A 19,518-nucleotide genomic window follows, 5' to 3' on the forward strand; every position below is an offset into this window, starting at 1 on the left:
GAGAAGGAGCTGAGCAAGGAGTTGTCCATGTTTTTGAATTTCAAGCTCAGTTGCTGGGCGGTGGGGTGGAGGGCTTGCGTTGCTTCTCCAAACTAGCTTGATCTGAGATGCCTCCAAAGGGACAGCAGTTTGAGAGACGTAATATTTGCACCGGCTGCTGGTCTGACATTGTAAGTCCAACAAAGAAAATGGCACACTGGATCTGTAACAGAGGTTGGTAACCTAGCAGCCCTCCAGCCCCAAGCTACCTGGGATCTCACATCACAGGGGGTGGGGCGAGGGCTAGGCCTAACTTTAAAAACACTTTGAGAAAGTATACCAGCTCTACCTTTATTGAGAGGTTTTGCAGTACCAGAATCTTGCCGATCTGAAAGCCCTTACCTCCTCTCTACTTTTACTTTCCAGAGAACTAAGGACGGCCCCATCTGAGATGTTCTCCACCCTCTTCCTTCCTTTGAACTCAGCTTCATTTAGCAGAATGTTGCCTACTCTGTGGCTTTTCCTCCTGTCTCCCAAGGTTCTTCTCACAGCTCATTACATATAGGCATGGAAGTCACCCTTTGCTGTGGCCCGCCAGCAGCCAGCGGAACTGGCAGCAGATTCAGACAGTGAGGAGGTTGGGGAGGAACATGGGCCAGTCCTGGAGTCTGGGGAAGGGGTCTGTGTCGGAGGCAGAGAGGGGGCCAGGGCTGTATGCCCGTTATCAGCTGCCTTCAGAGTCAGACATCAATGAGGCAGACAAACAGCTGGAGCCTGTTCCCAGTGTGCGCATGCACAGAGTTGCCAGACGAAGGGAACAACTAAAGAACACGGGTTGACTTGGGAGTAAGGCCACAGGTGGACAATGAATGGCCCCTCCCAGAGGGAATAAAAGAGGAGCGAAAGGGGAGGGGAGTTTGCAGGAGACAATTAGTTTATTACTGCATTCTTGCCAAGTATTGTCGGTTACAGTCTGGAGTCTGAAAGATATCAGCCTGGCCACTCTCCAAGCCTGATAAAGGTCGATAATTGTGAACTATCTTGAAAGACTGTGGGAGAAGAAAGACTTTGCTGGAGAGGAATTCTCTGTAAATTAAATAAAAGGGTTTTTGGTCGGGACGAGGACTCGGCTTCGTGGTTTGGGGAAGCCTAGGTCAAAACACCTTTCCCTCCATCTTTAGGAATTCTGGGTTACTAACAGATCCTGCCCTGTTTTTCTCACCTGTATTCCTACACTCTTTCCAATTGTAGAGGGGGGAGGAGGTTGTCAAATCGGCTGAAGGATCTGCCTGTAATGTCCAATAAGATCGCTTTGATGATGATGATGCCTCAAAGGCTAGGTTCTTTCTACAGGTCCACTCCAAGATCTGGTGGTCGCCTTACTACCAAAACACTTACTGCCTGTTGTGCTGCATCAACTTCATGCTTCTTATGATTATCATGGCAACTCCCGTATGGCTTCAGCAACATTTCAATGAAGACTATGTTGTTATTGGGATATGGAGCTTTTGTGACGAGTCGGTCTGTAAAGAGCTTTTACTTTCTGAGGAAGGTAAGTGAGGCAGCGGTCTTCTGCCTGCCTGCTGGAATATGTTCCCATCGAAAGTTGCGTTAAACATACAGGCAATCCTTCACTTACAACAGTTCGTTTAGTGACTGAAAAAAGTTAGTTACGACCCCTTTTTCACGCTCACGACTGCTTCAGCATCCCATGATTTATATTCGGATTCTTGATAACCGACTCATATTTATGACGGTTGCGGTGTTCCGGTTAGCACACGGAATCATCTTTTGGGACCTTCAATGGGGAAACCTGACTCACTTAACAACCGTGTGACTAAAATAACAATTTCAGTGATTCATTTAACGAACGGGACAAGGAGGGTCGTAAAATGGGGCAAAAGTCACTTAACAAATTTCTCACTTAAATTTTGGGCTCCGTGGCGGCCCTAAGTCGAGGACTACCTGTACTGCCTCTTTAATTCTTCATTGTGAGTCCTCGACTTACGACCACAATTGGGAGCAGAATTTCCATTGCTAAGCAAAGTGCTTGTTAAGTGAGTTGCACCAGATTTTACAACCTTTCTTGCTGTGGCTGTGAAGTGAAGCTCCACAATTGTTAAGTGAACGATGTGCTCATTAAGCAAATCCGGCTTTCCCCGTTGACTTTGCTAGTTGGAAGCCAGCTGGAAAGGTTGCAAATGGAGAGAGAGGAAGGGAAGAAAGGGGAAAGGAAGGAAAGAAAGGACAGGGGAGAGAAGTAGGAGAGAAGGAGAGAAGGGGGGAAAAGAGAGGAGGAATGGGGGAAAAGAAGGGGAAGTAGGAAAGAGGAAGGAGAGGAGGAGGAAGAAAGTAGGACAGGAGAGGAGGTAGGGAAGGGAAGGGAAAGAAGAAGGAGAAATGAGGGAAAAGAAAGGGTAGAAGAGCAACCCCGAATACAATGAAAATGTCTCATTATGCTCTCTTTAAGAAAATATGTATATGCATGATTAATTATGTATAAGAGAATGTACATTTACATTATTTGTATAAGAAATAAAAATTTTAAAAAATTTCAAAAAAAAAAAAGGTTGCAAATGTTGATCAAATGACCTCAGGATCCTGTAACCTTCGTAAATACATGCTGGTTGCCAAGTACCCAAATTTTGATCACATCACCATGGAGATGCTGCAAGGTGTCTGTGACAATTCGCCAAAACCCCACAGCCAACTCCTCATGGCCAACTCGCCATGGCCAACTCACCATGGCCAACTCACCATGGCTAACTCACCATGGCCAACTCAACCATGGCTAACTCACCATGGCCAACTCAGAGGTTAATGAGAATTGTAGAATTGTAATCCTGGGTTTTAGTGCAACATCGATGGGGGGCAGGTTGGCCGACATATTTTACTGGGAGATTTTAAAGCAAAAGATGACATTGAAAAAAGAATTCCACTTCAGAATTCTTCAGCTGATTTGGCCGTAGGTGAAAATTCTGGTAAATTTACCAGATTGGAGAAGGCGGAAATGGATTAATTAGGCATTTCAGTTTTTGAATAGAATAGAATAGAATTCTTTATTGGCCAAGTGTGATTAGACATACAAGGAATTTGTTTTCGGTGCGTAAGCTCTCAATGTACATACAACAATAGTGATAAGCAACAAAGTTATAGTCATAAGAAGTTAAGGAGATGGGTAATAGGGAAGAGGAGAATAATGATGGGAATACTGCCTTTTTAGATAGTTTGACAATGTTGTGGGAATTAGTTGTTTAGCAGAGTGATGGTGTTCGGGAAAAAACTGTCCTTGTGTCTAGTTGTTCTGACGTGCAGTGCCCTATAGCATCGTTTTGAGGGTAGAAGTTGAAGCTGTTTATGTCCAGGGGTCTGTAGATATTTTAACAGCCCTCTTACTGTCTCGTGCAGTATACAGGTCCTCAAATGTAGACAGATTCAGCTTCACGGTACCAAGAGTTTACTCTGCATGTTCTAAATCCCAGGTTCAAATCTAGATACTGATGTTTAGTGAATTGATCGATCCAATGAATGAAGAAGATTCAAGACAAGGACTTTACCAGGGATAGGGAGTGGGGGTGGGGATTGAAAAAGTCAAGATGGCAGTTATAACTGTGTGGTCGAAGCTGCCATCTTGACTTTTTCCTTCTCTTTTTAGTCAGACCTGGACACCATTCAGAAAAGTGATGCTTCTACTAAGGGACTTTATTGGTCGTACCCAGAGGTCTTCAAACTTTTGGGGCCCTGGTCTTACCTCTTCCTTTCTCCCTAATCTGCTACGGTTCACATTAAATTACTCTTCTTCTTCTTCTTCTTTCTTCTTCCACTTGGAAAAACAAATTCCTCTAGCCCATCTGGATACTATCCGATTCTTTTCGATTTTGTCCTTCATCTTCACCTTACTTGCCTTTATCTCATCGCGAGACTTTATATCTCGCCTCGTGGATACGAACATCATCGAAGACTTGATCTCCTCAGCATCGAACTTCTGTGCAGGTATGGTGTAAACCAGGTTGCTATTCCCTGGGGTGATCACCTGAGGAAGATCTTAGAAATCACAAACCCTGCAGCTCCTGAAGCAGTAATTTATTAATCAAATTTAGATAGCCGCCAATCTCACCAAAAGCATCTTCGGGGTAGTGTGTAACCATCGGATAAAAACAACAAATGTGAGAGGGATCTTAATAGAATAGAATAGAATAGAATAGAATAGAATAGAATAGAATAGAATAGAATAGAATAGAATAGAATAGAATAGAATCTGGAAGGGACCTTGGAGGTCTTCTAGTCCAACCCCCTGCTCAAGCAGGAGAACCAGTCCTATACCATCTCAGAAAAGTGACTATCCAGTCTCTTCTTAAAAAAACTCCAGTGATGAAGCGCCCTTGATTTCTGGAGGCAAGCTGTTCCACTGGTTAATTGTCCTCACTGTTAGGAAGTTTCTCCTTAATTCCAGGTTGCTTTTCTCTTTTGTTAGTTTCCAACCATTATTTCTTGTCCTGCCCTCTGGTGCTTTGGAGAATAATTAGACTGCCGCTTCTTTTGGCAGCCTCTCAAATACTGAAATCATGTCACCCCTAATTCTTCTTTTCTTGAGACTAGCCAGACCCAAACCCTGAAGCCGTTCTACATATAGTTTAGTCTCCAGATTTTTGATCATCTTAGTTGGAATCCTAGTAGACAATTATTTAAATATGAACCAGTAATGTGCAGCAGCTGCCAAAAAAGCCAATACAGTTTTAGGCTGCATTAACAGAGGGATAGAATCAAGATCACGTGAAATGTTATGACCACTTTATAATGCCTTGGTATGGCCACACTTCGAGTATTGCTTCCCGTTTTGGGGGGCACAATGTAAAAAAGATGTTGAGACACTAAAAAAGAGTGCGGAGAAGAGCAACAAAGATGATTAAGGGACTGGAGGCTAAAACATATAAACAATGGTTGCTGGAACTGGGTATGTCTAGTTTAATGAAAAGAAGGACCAAGGTGACATGATAGCAGTCTTCCAATATTTGAGGGGTTGCCACAAGGAAGAGGGGGTCCACCTATTCTCCAAAGCACCTGAAGGCTGAACAAGAAGCAATGGATGGAAACTAATCAAGGAGAGAAGCAACCTAGAACTAAGAAGAAATTTCCTGACAGAACAATTAATCAGTGGAGCAACTTGCCTCCAGAAGTTGTGAATTCTGTAACACTGGAAGTTTTAAAGAAGAGATTGGACAATCATTTGTCTGAGATGATAGTGTTTTCTGCCTGAGCAGGGGGTTGGACTAGAAGACCTCCAAGGTCCCTTCCAACTCTGTTATTCTATTCTGTTCTGTTCTAAAATGTGAAAACAGAAGATCTATATTTTAAAAAATCCATATTAATTCATATCATCAACAGGGAGGGTACAAATGGCTGGCTGGGAAATTCCAGGGGGTTGATGTTCATCCATTTTGATGTTTCTGAGGTTGAGAAATTCTGTGTTAGCCCAATCTGGACAAGCCATGTTCCTACAAAGTTTCATTTTGTGATATTATGGAAAACCTTTTTGAAGATCAGGTAGCTATATGGAGCCTTAACCCCCTCCCTCCCTCCCTCCCTTTAGGAATCTTCCTGTTGAGTTTGCTACTGATTGTACACTTCCAGCTTAAAACTGCACTTGATCAAATCGGGAAGCGTACCATACCTTGGTGGGGTTTCTTTGGGACTTGCCTCATCTGTTTACACTGTTTTGTCTTAGGTGAGTGCATCATATGGGAACTGTTGAGAAGTTTTATATCCAAATCAGTGGTGAAATCCAATTTTTTTTTACTACCGGTTCTGTGGGCATGGCTTGGTGGGCGTGGCAGGGGAAGGATGCTGCAAAATCTCCATTCCCACCCACTCCAGGGGAAGGATACTGCAAAATCCCCATTCCCTCCCCAATCCTGGGGGAAGGATATTGCAAAATCTCCATTCCCACCCCACTCTGGGGCCAACCAGAAGTCGTATTTGCCGGTTCTCCGAACTGCTCAAAATTTCCGCTACAGGTTCTCCAGAACCTGTCAGAACCTGCTGGATTTCACCCCTCATCCAAATATATTTTTACTCTTCGTACTGTTTCCATCTTTCCTTAAAGCATTAGCAGAATCCACAATGGTCTGCCAAATCGGCGTCTCCGCTAGGTAATGAGTTTAGCTGAGGTAATTATTAGCTGAAACTAAATTCATCAAGTCAAAACTGCAGACAGAGGGAAATCCTTTACCCAAACGTCCTCAAACTCCCAAATAAATTACCCAGACTTAATCCAGGTATCAAAGGATAAGGTCTCCAAACACAAATAGAGCTCATTAAATTAGGCCTCCCAGCAGAATTCCATGTTCACAAGAATAAATATCATAGACATACCGACACACACACAACCTCTACACACACATGGCTCGCAAGCGTCACCCTAGAACCAGAGTGTCAAACACAAAGCCCAGGGGCCAGATCCATCCTGTAGGGCGCTTAAGTCTGGTCCGTGAGATCACCCTGGAAACAACGAGCCCATGGTACCTCTGCCAGCTAAAATGGAGCTTGGGAGGGCTGCAGATGCCTCCCCCCCGAGCACCGTTTTTGCTGGCAGAGGGCTGCAGGAGACCGTCGCAGCCGAAAATGGGGCTCGGGAGCCCATTTTCACTGGCAAGCGCTCGGGCCGCCACAGGCGCCCCCTGAACACGAGTGACGTTGAGCTGGCCACACCCACCCTCGCCATGCCCCCCCCCAAGGTCAAACACAACCCTGATGCGACCCTCAATGAAATCGAGTTTGACACCTCGGTCCCTGAATCAGCACCTAGACAGGACAAGCGTCACTATTTAACTGTGTCCCTTTACCTTGTTTCTCTGCAGCTGCCCCTGAAGGCAAACCGTTTGCTCTCAGGCTATAATATTTCTTCTTTCCTCACAGTTGTCTGGATCTCATTTTATTTATTCTGATGCCATTTTCTTCTCCTTCTCCTTCTGTCCCTTGCTTAGGCACACTCAGTCTACTGAAATATAGAAGCTTGGTGTTGAAGCGTTTGAGCAGGCACTCCTCCGGACGAGTATTGAGTACGGGCAGGATAAAAGGAAAGGCAAGCACCCAAATAACAGTAGTTCCGAGTTGAACAATTCCATAAATGACGGTTCAGCATTCTTGAAATGCAAAACCCCTTCTCGTTTCCCCTGCAAATTTCTTGGCCGCCTTTGTTTCTTCACTGCATTATGAAAAATAAACGTTTTGTTCTTGACAAAATTTCAGATCCTTGGCAATTGGGATTTGAAGGTGCGAGTGAGTGTTTTATTTACAGGCGATGGAAAACTCTGGATAGTTTTAAGCACTTTATTTATTTTGATTTTTGATAAGCCGTAATGGCAGGATGGGTCTGTACCAGTGGTGGGTTTCAAACTTTTTTTACTACCGGTTCTGTGGGTCTGGCTTGGTGGGTGTGGCATGGCTTGGTTGGCATGGCTTGGTGGGCATGGCAGGGGAAAGATACTGTAAAATCTCCATTCCTACCCCACTCTAGGGGAAGATTACTGCAAAATCCCCATTTTCTCCCAATCAGCTGGGACTTGGGAGGCAGAGAATAGATGGGGGTAGGGCCAGTCAAAATTGTTACTACTGTTGTGGCTCCGTTACCTGAGCCTATGTCATCAGCAGGAGAGGACTCCGAGAGTGAAGGAGAGGAGTTGGCAAGGCCTCCCTCTCCAGGACCCTCCTCTCTGGCAATGCCTTCGGTGTCCGCCAAAGGGCAAGAGATAGGGCCGGGGCCAAGCATGTCCACACAGGCACAGGTGGACAGTGATGAGGGAAATGAGTCTTGGCTGGATCCTCGGCAGCGTCGCAGAGATAAGCGCGCGCAACAGAAGAAAAGGCATGCCAGAGATTAAGCTGAGTCACTGGACCACACCCCACAGGGTATAAAAGCGGGTGAGGTGGCCATTCAGACTCTGTGACAGACAAAACTAACTACTATCGAGTCACATTGCATCTTTGGAAACAACATCATCTGCCTTGGATTTATTTTACGAACTGGACAATTTTCGAACTGTGTGTATTTTGTTTATGAGTAAAGTTCTTGGCAAGCAGTTACTGGGTTGCTGCCGAGCTTCTTATCGGAAGAATTGGTTGTCTGCCAGTTTATTTAACCCCCGGCTGTCTGTTTGTGTGCGTGTGTGAGACAGGGACAGAACAACTACTGGTTCTCCAAACTACTCAAAATTTCCGCTACCACTTCTCCAGAACTGATCAGAACCTGCTGAAACCCACCTCTGGTCTGTCCAGTATTCTGAAGGCCTTGAACTATCGTGTAGAAACCACAGTAAGCTTTGCCAAAGCCAAACAAGCCACATTTTAATTTAATGGAGATGAAGAAAAGTTCCTTTCCATGTTTTTGCATCTTCCAATGTTGGTGTCTGTAATCGGGGATGGTTTGGTATCTACTGATCTTCACATTTCTTCTTCTTCTTTTTTTTTTTTTTTAAAAAGAACAAACCACAAAATGTGTGCTAAGCCCTATAGATGCTTAACTTCACATTATTTAATCCTTTCCTTTTTGAGAAAAAGCAAGAAAAAGGAGAGCAAGGCTTGTGATGAATAACGGCCCCATGGACTGCAAGGAGAACCATTCCGTCCTGCATGAAATAAAGGCTGATCTCTACCTTGAGATAGCAATAGCAATTACACTTAGACTTCTATACCTCTTCACAGTGCTTTTACAGCCCTCCCTAAGCGGTTTTACTGAGTCAGCTTATTTCCCCCAATAATCTGGGTCCTCATTTTACCCACCTTGGAAGGCTGGAAGGGTAAGTCAACCTTGAACCTGGTGAGATTTGAACTGCCAAATTGCAGGCAGTCGGCAGAAGTAGCTTGCAGTACTGCACTCTAACCACTGCACCACCACCGCTCGAGATAATGATTTGCAAGGAGAAACCCACATACGTTGGGCCTGAAGCAGTGCACTTCTTCCTGGATTTTAGCATGTATCTAATCCAAACCTGTAACAGTCAAACTTTGACTGAATTTTCAGCAAGAATGAAGGGGGCATGGCCTTAGTTTCACTCTCTGTTGGTTCCTTTGCCAGAGGAGATCCCATGATGAATTTTAAGCAGGAATGGGACATTCTGTCCATTGTAGGAATTTTTTGAGAGGTTGGTTGAGAGTGAAAGGATCAAAGTTACAAGAGGTTACATAAGACAATGAAGGAGTAGCCAGAATTCTAGAGTTTGAAGTTGCCCATTAGACCATTGATTCCAGTCTTCTACCCAATGCAGGAATCCAAATCAGTGGTGAAATCCATTTTTTTTTTACTACCGGTTCTGTGGGCGTGGCTTGGTGGGCGTGGTGTGGTGTGGCTTGGTGGGCGTGGCAGGGGAAGGATACTGAAAAATCCCCATTCCCTCCACATTCCTGGGGGAAGGATATTGCAAAATCTCCATTCCCACCCCACTCTGGGGCCAGCCAGAGGTGGTATTTGCTAGTTCTCTGAACTGCTCAAAATTTCCACTACCAGTTCTCCAGAACCTGTCAGAACCTGCCGAATTTCACCCCTGATCTAAATTAAATCATCCCTAGTTGATGGTGCCCAGTCTTTGTTGGCACACAACCAATGATCAGAAGACATTCATTCCTTAAAAGCCATTGATTCCATTGTTTATGTTAGGTGGTTTTTCCTAACATTCAAATGGAATTTGCATTGTTGTGAATAAATTCACTGTAATTTTGCTGTTTGCTGGTTATTTTAGAAGTCAAGATATTGCCGAATGAAAGAGCCAAGCTTGGTATTTCTTTTCCTGGATGCATTTATTTCAAGGGGGCCAAATTTATTTATACTGTATTGCATGTTATAGTCACAATCTGCCATAAAACAGAATTGAGAGTCCGAAATATATTTGTTAGTCTACAAATCCACATCAGTTTGGATGGGATTTTTTCCCCCAATCTGTGCCATTTATCCTGGTTTATATGTAACTAGTGAAATTCACCCGCATTCACCTCAGGAGCCTGAGTGGCGTAGGAGGCTAATGCCTCCTACTAAGGCAGCATTTAACATCCAGCTGCCTGCAATTACTGCGAGTTCAATTCTCACCAGGCTCAAGGTCGACTCAGCCTTCCATCCTTTCTAAGGTGGGTAAAATGAGGACCCGGTTTGTGGGGGCAATAAACTGACTTTGTATAAAATATACAAAAGTATGAAGGCTATTGCTTAACGCATTGTAAGCCGTCTCCGGAGAAGGGTGGCATATAAAAATAAATAAAAATAAAAATAAATAAAAAATAAATAAATTTCCTCTACCAGCCCATTGAATTAAATAAAATAATTTGTTGCAAGCTTATTTTCAAAGGAGAAGACACTTTCATAGAAATTCCCATGGCTGGAATACATGACAAGATGCCTAAGGAGTGGCTTTGTCTCTCATGGTGGAAGCATTTCTTCCTCAATCCCTTTCCTCCCTGGCTTCTTAGATGACTATTAAATCAGACTTCTCCAAGAGGGCTTTTTCAGTAGCGATACTATCCTGTTTCCCCCAAAATAAGATCCAACCGGAAAATAAGCCCTAGCATGATTTTTCAAGATGCTCATAATATAAGCCCAACCCCAAAAATAAGCCCCAATTAAGATTGACAGCCAGATGGGTGCATTTAGTACCATATTTCCACAAAAATAAGAGCTAACCAAAAAATAAACCCTAATGCATCTTTTTTTTTTTTTAAATTTGATTTATATGCCGCCCTTCTCCGGAGACTCAGGGCGGCTTACAATGTGCTCAGCAATAGCCTTCATCCTTTTGTATATTTATACAAAGTCAGCTTATTGCCCCCACAAACTGGGTCCTCATTTTACCTACCTTAGAAAGGATGGAAGGCTGAGTCGACCTTGAGCCTTGGCAAGATTCGAACCTGCAATAATTGTAGGCAGCTGGTCTTAATAACAGGGTGCTTTAGACCACTGTACTACCAAGGCTCTTGGAGCAAAAATTAATATAAGACCCGGTCTTCTTTTCGGGGGAAACACGGTACTATTGCTACACTTTCCTAACACTGAGGACAATTGAAAATAATATACTCTCCTAACAGTGAGGACAATTAACCAATGAAACAGCTTGCCTTCAGAAGTTTTGGGTGTTTCATCACTGGAGGTCTTTGAGAAGAAACTGGACAGCCACTTGTCTGGAATGGTCTACTCTAGGGCTGTGATGGGGAACCTATGGCACATGTGCCCGAGGTGGCGTGCAGAGCCATCTTTCCGGGAACGCGAGCTGTCGCCCAACTCACCTGCAGCTGCGCATGAGCGTACGCCTCAGCTGGTGTTTGGGCTTCCGGTGCGCACAGATGGTGTGTGATTGCGTGTGCAGCACATGGGGAGCCGTGCGAAAGTCGTGCACATGCGCAGGTGGTGTAGTTGCATGTGCAGCACCCAGTGGGGTACACGCAAAAGCCATGTGCATACATAGATTGTGCAGTGGCACGCGCAGCACACGGGGGAGCAGCCACACGTTAGCGCGGATGGCACGCACGCACACAAAGCACAAGAAGCGCGTAGCTGTTCGGCACTCAGTGAGTAAAAGATTCGCCACCACTGGTCTACGCATTTGGTCTAGAAGACCTCCAAGGTCCCTTCCAGCTCTATTCTGATTGATTGATATCAGAAGGGGAGCCCTGCCCTTCTGAAATCAGTGGACTATTTCTCCTCTTTCTGCAGAAATTTAGAGGAAATTGTCTCCAGTTTTCTGCCCTACCCCCCATGACTTTTGAGCCAAGCTGTACATGAAAGTTGGCTTCCTTGCTTGCACTGGAACCAGAGATTTCTAAGTCCAAGCAAGAAGAGATGATAGTAGTGGGTGATTCTATGTTTGTCTGTTTGTCTGTATAGAACCTGTGAGGTCACTGCAAATCTCACAAAGGTAAGCATGGAGATCTCATAAGGTTGTAACTGCCTAGCTGAGCAGAGCATACAAAAAAAGAAGGTTGGGTGATAACAATTATTATTTGATGCTGAGAGTCAGATATTATGCCAGAAGACATAATGGTAAGTAAAATGTGTTTTCTAAGTCACAATAGCCTATGGCCATTACTATTACTATTTATTTCTATTTAGTAATAGCACTAGCACTTATATATCACTTCATAGTGCTTTACAGTACTCCCTAAGTGGTTTACAGAGTCAGCCTATTGTCTCCAACAATCTGGGTCCTCATTTTACCGAACTTGGAAGGATGGAAGGCTGAGTCAACCTTGAGCCGATAAGAATCGAACTCCTGGCAGTGGGCAGAGTTAGCCTGCAATACTGTATTCTAACCATTGCGCCACCAGAGCTCTTTGGCAAGAGCCAAATGAAAGGAGGCTAAGATACATGTTGAGGAGGAGGAGGAAGAAGGAGGATAGATAGATGCAGATTAACAGAGTTGCATGGGATCTTGTAGGTTATCTAGTCCAACCCCCCCACCCAAGCAGGAGACCCTACACCATTTCTAACAGATGGCAGTCCAATCTCTTCTTGAAAGCCTCCAGGGATGAAGCTCCCACAACTTCTGAAGGCAAAGCAGTTCCATTGGTTGATTGTTCTCACTGTCAGAAAATTTCTCCTTATTTCCAGGTTGAATCTCTCTTGATCAGTTTCCATCCATTATTCCTTGTCTGGCCTTCAGGTGCTTTGGAAAATAGCTTGACCCCTTCTCTTCTCTAGACTAGCCATGCCCAGTTCCTGCAACCATTCTTCATATGTTTTAGTCTCCAGTCCCCCAAATCATCAGAACAAGCTCCTGACAAGATTTAGCTGGCTAAAGCACAAAAGCTTTAATTCACAATTTCAACTCTTTCTGACAGATCCTACAAAATCTCTACATGCTTAAAGGTCATTGATCCAACGATTCATGTTTGACTTTCTTGTTTCTGCAGATCCTCCCTTCTAGAAGAATTGTCTACCACTTGTTCTGCTTCCTCAACTTCATGATTGTCCTGATAGTCATTTTAACTCCCTTTTGGCTCTGGAATAATTTCAGGAATGAGTTTGTCTTTATGGGGCTGTGGCTCAAATGCAATAACTCCGGTTGTCGTAAAGTGTCTTTGGAAAATGGTAAGGCACGCGGCTACTGTTGATCAAATTCAGTAATCTGTCTAATTGAGTTGGACTGTAGTCTGGATTCCCAGGAGGGAAAGATTACAGTCCAGAGGGTGAAGAACAGAGGTGGGTTTCAGCAGGTTCTGACCAGTTCTGGAGAACCGGTAGCGGAAATTTTGAGTAGTTCGGAGACCCGGTAAATACCACCTTTGACTGGCCCCGCCCCCATCTATTCTCTGCCTCCCAAGTCCCAGCTGATTGGGAGGAAATGGGGATTTTGCAGTAACCTTCCCCTGCAGTGAGGTGGGAATGGAGATTTTACAGTATCCTTCCCCTGCCATGCCCACCAAGCCCACAGAACCAGTAGTAAAAAATTTTGAATCCCACCACTGGTGAAGAACAAACATACATACAAAAGTATGAAGGCTATTGCTTAATGCATTGTAAGCCGCCCTGAGTCTCCGGAGAAGGGCGGCATATAAATCAAATTAAAAACAAACAAACAAACAAACATAGAATAATAGGGTTGAAAGGGACCTTAGAAGTGCCTGAACCCCCAAAATGCAATGCACAACCCCCACTCATGTGCCCCGCCCCTGTGCATGTGCACGTGTCCCCCGTGCATGCATGCATGTCCTCCGTGAATGTGCCCCGGGGCCCCCCACGCCCCATTCTGGCTTCCAGGTTGCTGTAGGAGGCTTTCCAGGCTCAAAATGGGGGACGGGGGTGTGTGTGAGGCCCCCTCATGCCCTGTTTTGGGCCTGGAAAGCTTCCTGCACTAACTTGCACCCCCCTGTGTATGCGCCCTGCCCCCTTGCATATGTGTGCACATGTCCCCCGCATGCACCCCGCGCCCATGCATGCACGGCAGAGACCCAAAGATCAACTGCCTGGCGGGAGGCGCGTGTCATGGTTCGAAGTCGTCTCAAAATAAATCGCACTTCAGCCAAGTTCTTTATGAAAACCCATTCATCTATTAGCACGACATTCTGTTCCAAAACTCATTGCAGCCAGCAATGAGTTCCTGCTCCAAAACCCTTCCCTTCCTGGCTTGCTCTCCTGTTCTGATTGGCCATCTTCCATGTCATTCCACTCCTATCTACTAACTAAGCTCACGGGAATTCCCCCCTCCCATCTCATCTCCTAGGGAATAATCTCTCTATGTCAGCCCTGAACGAAATGCAGCTTGAGGGGCTGACATCGTGTGTGCATGCGTGGTGGACCTGGGCTGGGGCGACAGCTGGTGAACCTATGATCATTGCGACTGATGCCATGTCCCTCTTAATCCTTCTCTTCATTTGACTAGACATACCTAGTTACCTCAAGCGTTCACCATATGGCTTAGCTTTCGTACTCCTTATCATCTTTGTTGCTCTTCGCTCCAGACTTTCTAAAGGTGTTCAAAGGTTGCAGGCATCATATCACCCAAAGAGAGTTTAGCGGAGTTATTTTTACTTTGGAGAAAAACACTTAGCTACCCGCAAGCTAAAATACTGAATTTGGAGCTTATTTAGTTCACAGGTAGCAAATATTTAAAATGTACCAATTTTGTTGCTGAAACATGGCGGAAAGAGCTTTGGAAGCCAATCGGGAGGGAGGATAATATATGTGGCATGTGATGTGCGCCAGTGGTGAAATCCAATTTTTTTTTTACTACCGGTTTTGTGAGTGTGGCTTGGTGGGCATGGCATGGCTTGGTGGGCGTGACAGGGGAAGGATACTGCAAAATCCCCATTTCCTCCCCACTCCTGGGGCTAGCCAGAGGTGGCATTTGCCGGTTCTCCAAACTACTGAAAATTTCTGCTACCGGTTCTCCAAACTGCTCAAAATTTCTGCTACAGGTTCTCCAGAACCTGTCAGAACCTGCTGGATTTCACCCCTGATGTGCGCTGTCATTGTTTCTAGACCATTTTGGCTCAAGAATCCTTGATATCTTACAGAACAGAACAGAACAGAACAGAACAGAACAGAACAGAAGAAAAGAATAGAATAGAATAGAATAGAATAGAATAGAATAGAATAGAATAGAATAGAATAGAATAGAATAGAATAGAATAGAATAGAATAGAATTCTTTATTGGCCAAGTGTGATTGGACACACAAGGAATTTGTCTTTGGTGCATAGGCTCTCAGTGTACATCAAAGAAAAGATACATTCATCAAGAATCATAAGGTACAACACTTATCATGCAATATCTCTTCCTCTTCAGCCTCTCCAGAAATGCTACAAAATGCCCGGTGGTTTTCACTATTGGCCTTCATCAGCTCTTTAACTTCCCTGATTTTATCACAGGATAACCTCAGCCAATTTTTTCAGACGGCATTCTCTAAAAGGCTGATTTCTACCATGGCTAATTTCTGTGCAGGTATTTGGGGGCTAGGGGAAATGCAATTAAACAACTCAAATGATTGTCCGTTCAGATCTCAGGTCAAAGAAAGAGACAGGAAGGTAAGCAGGGAGATAAAAATCTTACCTTAAGTAGATGTTTCAATTAGTGGACAGGTTTGATCCTCAAAAGGAGCATTAGGGAAATCCCCCTTTCAGTAGCTTAAAAACTGTTGCATCTGAGGACATTGTTGGTGTTGGGAAGCAAACAGCCTAGCCAGGGAGGGGAGGTTAAGTGCGGAGCTAGCCTGGAGTCACTGTGCAACTGCAAAAGGGGTAGGACCAGAGGTGGGATTCAGCCGGTTCAAACCGGTTCGGGTGAACTGATAGTTGCGACCTGCGGGTAGGCCTGCCCACCCACCCGGGAACAATCCCCTCCCATCTCGCTGTGTTTTTTGACGCCACACCAGTGATGGGTTTCAAAAAATTTTTCTACCGGTTCTGTGGGTGTGGCTTGGTAAGTGTGGCATGGCTTGGTGGGTGTGGCAGGGGAAGGATACTGTAAAATCTCCATTCCCTCCCCACTCCAGGGGAAGGTCACTGCAAAATCCCCATTTCCTCCCCACTTCAGGGGAAGGATACTGCAAAATCTCCATTCCCACCCCACTCCAGGGGGAAGGATACTGCAAAATTTCCATTCCCACCCCACTCACCTGGGACTCGGGGGGGCAGAGAATAGATGTGGGCAGGGCCAATCAGAGGTGGTATTTACCGCTTCTCCGAACTACTCAAAATTTCCACTACCAGTTCTCCAGAACTGGTTGGAACCTGCTGAAACCCACCTCTGCATCACACACATGTGTGGATGGCATGCACGAGTGAATTGCCATGTTTTGTGACGCGCAAGGCACGTACATGAGCGAAGCGATGGGTTGAGGGTGAGAGATTCATGGAAGGACAAAGCTCACAAGCTGGGACACAACAATTGGGCTTAAGCCATGGGCCAAATTTATACCCGTTCCCAAAGGCTTGGATCTTTTATTATTCAGCATCTAACCTGGGTAACCCAAACACTGTATTTGTATAGTGGGTGAATCAAGTCATCACATTAAAGGAATCACGTGCTTCCTTTGAGGATTTCCCTGTTAGATGAAGATCTGTTAGCTCTTGTTAACTAAGCTTTAGGTTTTATAGATCCGGGGTCTCCAACCTTGGCAACTTTAAGACTTGTGAACTTCAACTCCCAGAATTCCTCAGCCAGCTTTGCTGGGAGTTGTAGTCCACAAGTCTTAAAGTTGCCAAGGTTGGAGACCCCTGTTATAGATTGTATGATCCCAGCCAAGAAGAAGTAAGAGCTAAAATGGTGGGGTAGGAACATATGTGGACCAAACCTCTCTTTTCTTATCTTTAGGCATTTTTCTGCTACTTTCTCTGATGATTATCTGCTTTGGGATTACCCATGAGATCAATACAGAGGAAAAATATCTATCACCTTCCTTTGGTTTTTATATAGGTTGTGTCGCCTGTCTTCTGGCCTTCTTGTTAGGTATTTATTTATTTATGACATTATTTCTAGATTGCTCTGCTTCCAATGTTTAAAGGCAGGTTCTAATAATAGCGCTATGATCAAAGTGAAATTGGACCATCACAAATCAAGAGAAAAAGGACATCACAATAAAAGCCAAACCAAAGCTCTGTGGAATAAGATGGTCTTGACTAATGTGCCAAAAGTAAGTTGGGTGGAAGATCCCTGCCTCTCACATGCCCTAAAGCAGGGGTGTCAAACTCAAGGCCTGGGGACTGGATTCGGCCCGTGGGGTGCTTAGATCTGGCCTGTGGGCCCACTCTGTAAACAGTGAAGGACTGGCCCGCGTTGCCTCTGCCAGTGAAAAGGGAGCTCAGGAGGGCTGCGCACGGCCTTCTCGAGCTCCGTTTTCACTGGCAGAGGGCTGCAGGAGGCCATCGCAGCTGAAAACGAAGCTTGGGCAGGCCGTGTGTGGCGTCCCTGAGCTCCATTTTTGCTGGCAGAGGGCTGCAGGAGGCCATTGTGGCTGAAAATGGAGCCTTGGCGGGTCACGCGCGGCCTCCCCGAGCTCTGTTTTTGCTGGGAGATGGCTGCAGGAGGCTGTGATGGCTGAAAACAGAGGCTGGGAGGGCCATTGTGACCAAAAATGGAGCCTCAATGAGTAACATTGAGCTGGCCACACCCACCCTAGCATGTTTCCCCCTCCCCGGCCCGCCAAGGTCAAACACAACCTGATATAGTCCTCAATGAAATTGAGTTTGTCACCCCTGCCCTATAGGTATGCCTCCCAGACCTTTACACCTTTCCCCCTGCATGGAAAGGAGGCCTTCAACAGCTCTTCTTGAGAAGAACTCAATAGGACTGGCTGCTTCTGGTCAAAAAATATTGTCCTGTGAGGTACATGATTTTACTCTAGAGAAGGGATCTCCAAAGTTGGCAAATTTAAGACTTGTGGACTTCAACTCCCATGCTGACTGGGAAATTCTAGGACGTGAAGCCCACAAGTCTTACGGTTGCCAAATTTGGAGACCCCGCTGCTCTAGAATATATGACAAGGCTACATTGTGGATTAGGCAGATAGAACAGAGGTGGGAAAATGAAAAATTGCATTACCAACCTATACAATCCATAGGTAGATTAAGATAGAAGGTGCATATCAGGAGTGTCAAGCAGCAGGGAAATCAGGAAATTCAGACAGTTCAAACGAGTATAAAGACTTGTTGCAAGCTTAAGCTCTCTACAAGAATCTGAACTACTAATGATCAAGGGAAATTAGCAGGAGTTAAGAAACGGAAAGGAATTCAAGGTGGGCTGCACTTAGATATCTTCTGGGGGTGCAAGGACTCATGACTGATGATGCATTTGACCCCTCCCCCAGGTTCAGCCTGGTCGTCTCCTACAAGGAGCACATCCAAACAGAGAATATCAAATAAGGTCCAATATACCAGTAGAAGAATCAGATAAAAGGAACAACATCTATCTGAATGCATGCTCATTCCAGGTAGCTACGATTAGTGCTAGAATCAAGATTCTTTTAACCCACCCACCTTCCGACCCACTCTTGATTTATCCCAAAATGCTTGTTTTTCAGAAGCCTAATGTTGGGTAATTAAGAATGAGAAATCCTTGCTGATTGGTTGCCAAATCATTTTTTTTTTAAAAAAAAAAAAATCTATTGGTAGATTCACAGATCTGCTGCACAGATTCTCATTCTCCATCCCTCTCTTCCACCCCCACCCCACTTCCAGGTATAGTTAGTCTCGTGCACCCTGTTGGCTTGTTTGAAGACAGCATAAATGAGACGACACAGAGAAGTTTGGTGATTCCTGAGGGCTACGTTGACCAATACACACATTCTTTTTTATGAACCCAGATTAAGTTCTGGAGGAGCCTGATTGGACGTTGGAATTCTAACAAGTTCATTTCATTGAACCAGTGGGATTCCCTCCATTTGGAATGCAGGAGAGCTTCTGTGAGCCCTTCTTGGCACCTCTCGCTTTTGAATGGTCAAGGTCTTAGCAAAGTGTTCTGCTCCGCCCATCGGATTATCTACTCCATTCATAAAGTACATTAATTTCTGCACAGTCACAGTGCAACATTTCTGCCTGGAGTGCAAAATACCCTCTTCCAGAACAGACATCGCTTTGGAGCACTGCCTATAAATTGCATTATTAAAAATGCATCTCATTCAGTGGATGTCTCTCAATCAGAAAATAAGGCACAGAGTCGCTTTTTTGGGGAGGAGGGGCTATCTCAGAGCTATTTTAATTCTCATATTCTTCAGCAGTCCTGAGAGTTTCTTTTTCATCCAATTTAGTGTCTATGGAGATCAGCGATGAAATACTACCGGTTCGCACCGGTTCAAGTGAACCGGTAGTGATGAAAGCTACCGGTTCGGGCAAACCGGTAGTAAAAAAAAGTTACTGGTTCCTCTGAACCGATATTTCCGATGATCAGCTGTGCTGCGCAATTTAAAATAGCTAGAAAGCAGGAAATTCTGCTTTCTAGTGAATCTAAATTGCGCGACATAGCTGTTGCCCCCCCTCATGGCGTTGTGTCCCCCTCACGGCCCATTTTTGGGCCCAGGAGGTTGCAGGGAGGTCTGCTAGGCCCAAAACAGGGTGTGAAGGAGTTACA

The 19,518-nt window shown here is 45.0% G+C and overlaps 2 protein-coding genes across 6 annotated transcripts; both read left to right on the forward strand.

The window, feature by feature from the left end:
• Positions 1-23: 23 nt before the first annotated feature.
• Positions 24-7,221, forward strand: LOC117669272 (uncharacterized). 4 transcript variants are annotated; one of them, XM_034423573.3, is made up of 5 exons: positions 24-170; positions 1,333-1,531; positions 3,826-3,972; positions 5,570-5,704; positions 6,963-7,221. In XM_034423573.3, the coding sequence occupies exons 1-5, from the start codon at positions 108-110 to the stop codon at positions 7,091-7,093; spliced, it is 675 nt and encodes a 224-aa protein (XP_034279464.1). In that variant the 5' UTR covers positions 24-107; the 3' UTR covers positions 7,094-7,221. The 4 variants fall into 4 exon arrangements, with proteins under 4 accessions (XP_034279464.1, XP_034279466.1, XP_034279465.1 ...); XM_034423575.3 differs by having other exon boundaries at positions 25-608; XM_034423574.3 differs by having other exon boundaries at positions 25-213.
• Positions 7,222-11,898: 4,677 nt separating this feature from the next.
• Positions 11,899-19,087, forward strand: LOC117669365 (uncharacterized). 2 transcript variants are annotated; one of them, XM_034423751.3, is made up of 5 exons: positions 11,899-11,998; positions 12,868-13,045; positions 15,241-15,396; positions 16,768-16,902; positions 18,630-19,087. In XM_034423751.3, exons 1-5 carry the CDS (start codon positions 11,981-11,983, stop codon positions 18,746-18,748), a joined length of 606 nt encoding a protein of 201 aa, XP_034279642.2. In that variant the 5' UTR covers positions 11,899-11,980; the 3' UTR covers positions 18,749-19,087. The 2 variants fall into 2 exon arrangements, with proteins under 2 accessions (XP_034279642.2, XP_034279643.2); XM_034423752.3 differs by lacking the exon at positions 15,241-15,396.
• Positions 19,088-19,518: the final 431 nt, after the last annotated feature.

Source organism: Pantherophis guttatus, chromosome 10 (genome assembly GCF_059756535.1).
Source record: "Pantherophis guttatus breed Tessera chromosome 10, ASM5975653v1, whole genome shotgun sequence".
Lineage (NCBI taxonomy): Eukaryota > Metazoa > Chordata > Lepidosauria > Squamata > Colubridae > Pantherophis > Pantherophis guttatus.